The 492-nt window shown below is 61.0% G+C and overlaps 1 protein-coding gene across 3 annotated transcripts in view; it reads right to left on the bottom strand.

Moving 5' to 3' along the window:
* The window catches only part of KCNC4 (potassium voltage-gated channel, Shaw-related subfamily, member 4), a 20,259-nt gene extending 19,909 nt beyond the window's left edge, over positions 1 to 350 (bottom strand). For 2 of the 3 annotated variants that reach the window (XM_010151921.1, XM_010151920.1), the window contains exon 1: positions 1 to 350. This exon is cut by the window's left edge and continues 286 nt beyond it. In XM_010151921.1, coding sequence (XP_010150223.1) covers positions 1 to 284 — 284 coding nt within the window. In that variant the 5' untranslated portion in view covers positions 285 to 350. The other variant, XM_010151919.1, reaches the window with a different exon arrangement.
* Between the last annotated feature and the right edge of the window lie 142 nt (positions 351 to 492).

Here is a 492-nt window from a genome sequence, read left to right as displayed (position 1 = left end):
CCCCAGTAGGTCAGCTCCTCCTCGAAGAGGGGTCCGCAGATGTCCGCGGGGCAGTGCAGCTTGCCCGTTCGGTAGTAGTTGAGCACGTAGGAGAAGATCCCGGGGTGACGGTCGAAGAAGAACTCATTGCTTTTCCCATCAAAGTCAAAGTTGCTCTGGGCGTCGGGGTCAGCGAGCCAGGCCAGACGGGTGCCCGGCAAAGTCCGTAGGGTGCTCTTGTAGGTCTCATGCCGGGTGCCACCTACATTGATGGTGATCTTGTCCGACTCTTCCCCCTTGCCCATCTCTTCCTTCAGGCATGTTTTGGAGGGTGGTTTGTTCCCAGACTTGCGTCCACGGTAGGAGGAGACACACACGTCACGGAGCTGATCATAGATATCGGTGGATGGGAGATGCACGCTACGCGCACCCTTCCTCCGGGCGAGGAGCTGGGGGTCGGCGGAGGCGGGAGGAGGGGGCACAGATGGGACTGGGGAGGGGAAAAGGGGGGGG

This window comes from Eurypyga helias, unplaced genomic scaffold, assembly GCF_000690775.1.
Source record: "Eurypyga helias isolate BGI_N326 unplaced genomic scaffold, ASM69077v1 scaffold24215, whole genome shotgun sequence".
In the NCBI taxonomy this organism is placed as follows: domain Eukaryota; kingdom Metazoa; phylum Chordata; class Aves; order Eurypygiformes; family Eurypygidae; genus Eurypyga; species Eurypyga helias.
Note: the sequence above shows the minus strand (reverse complement) of the source record. Positions and strands in the feature narration are given on the sequence as shown.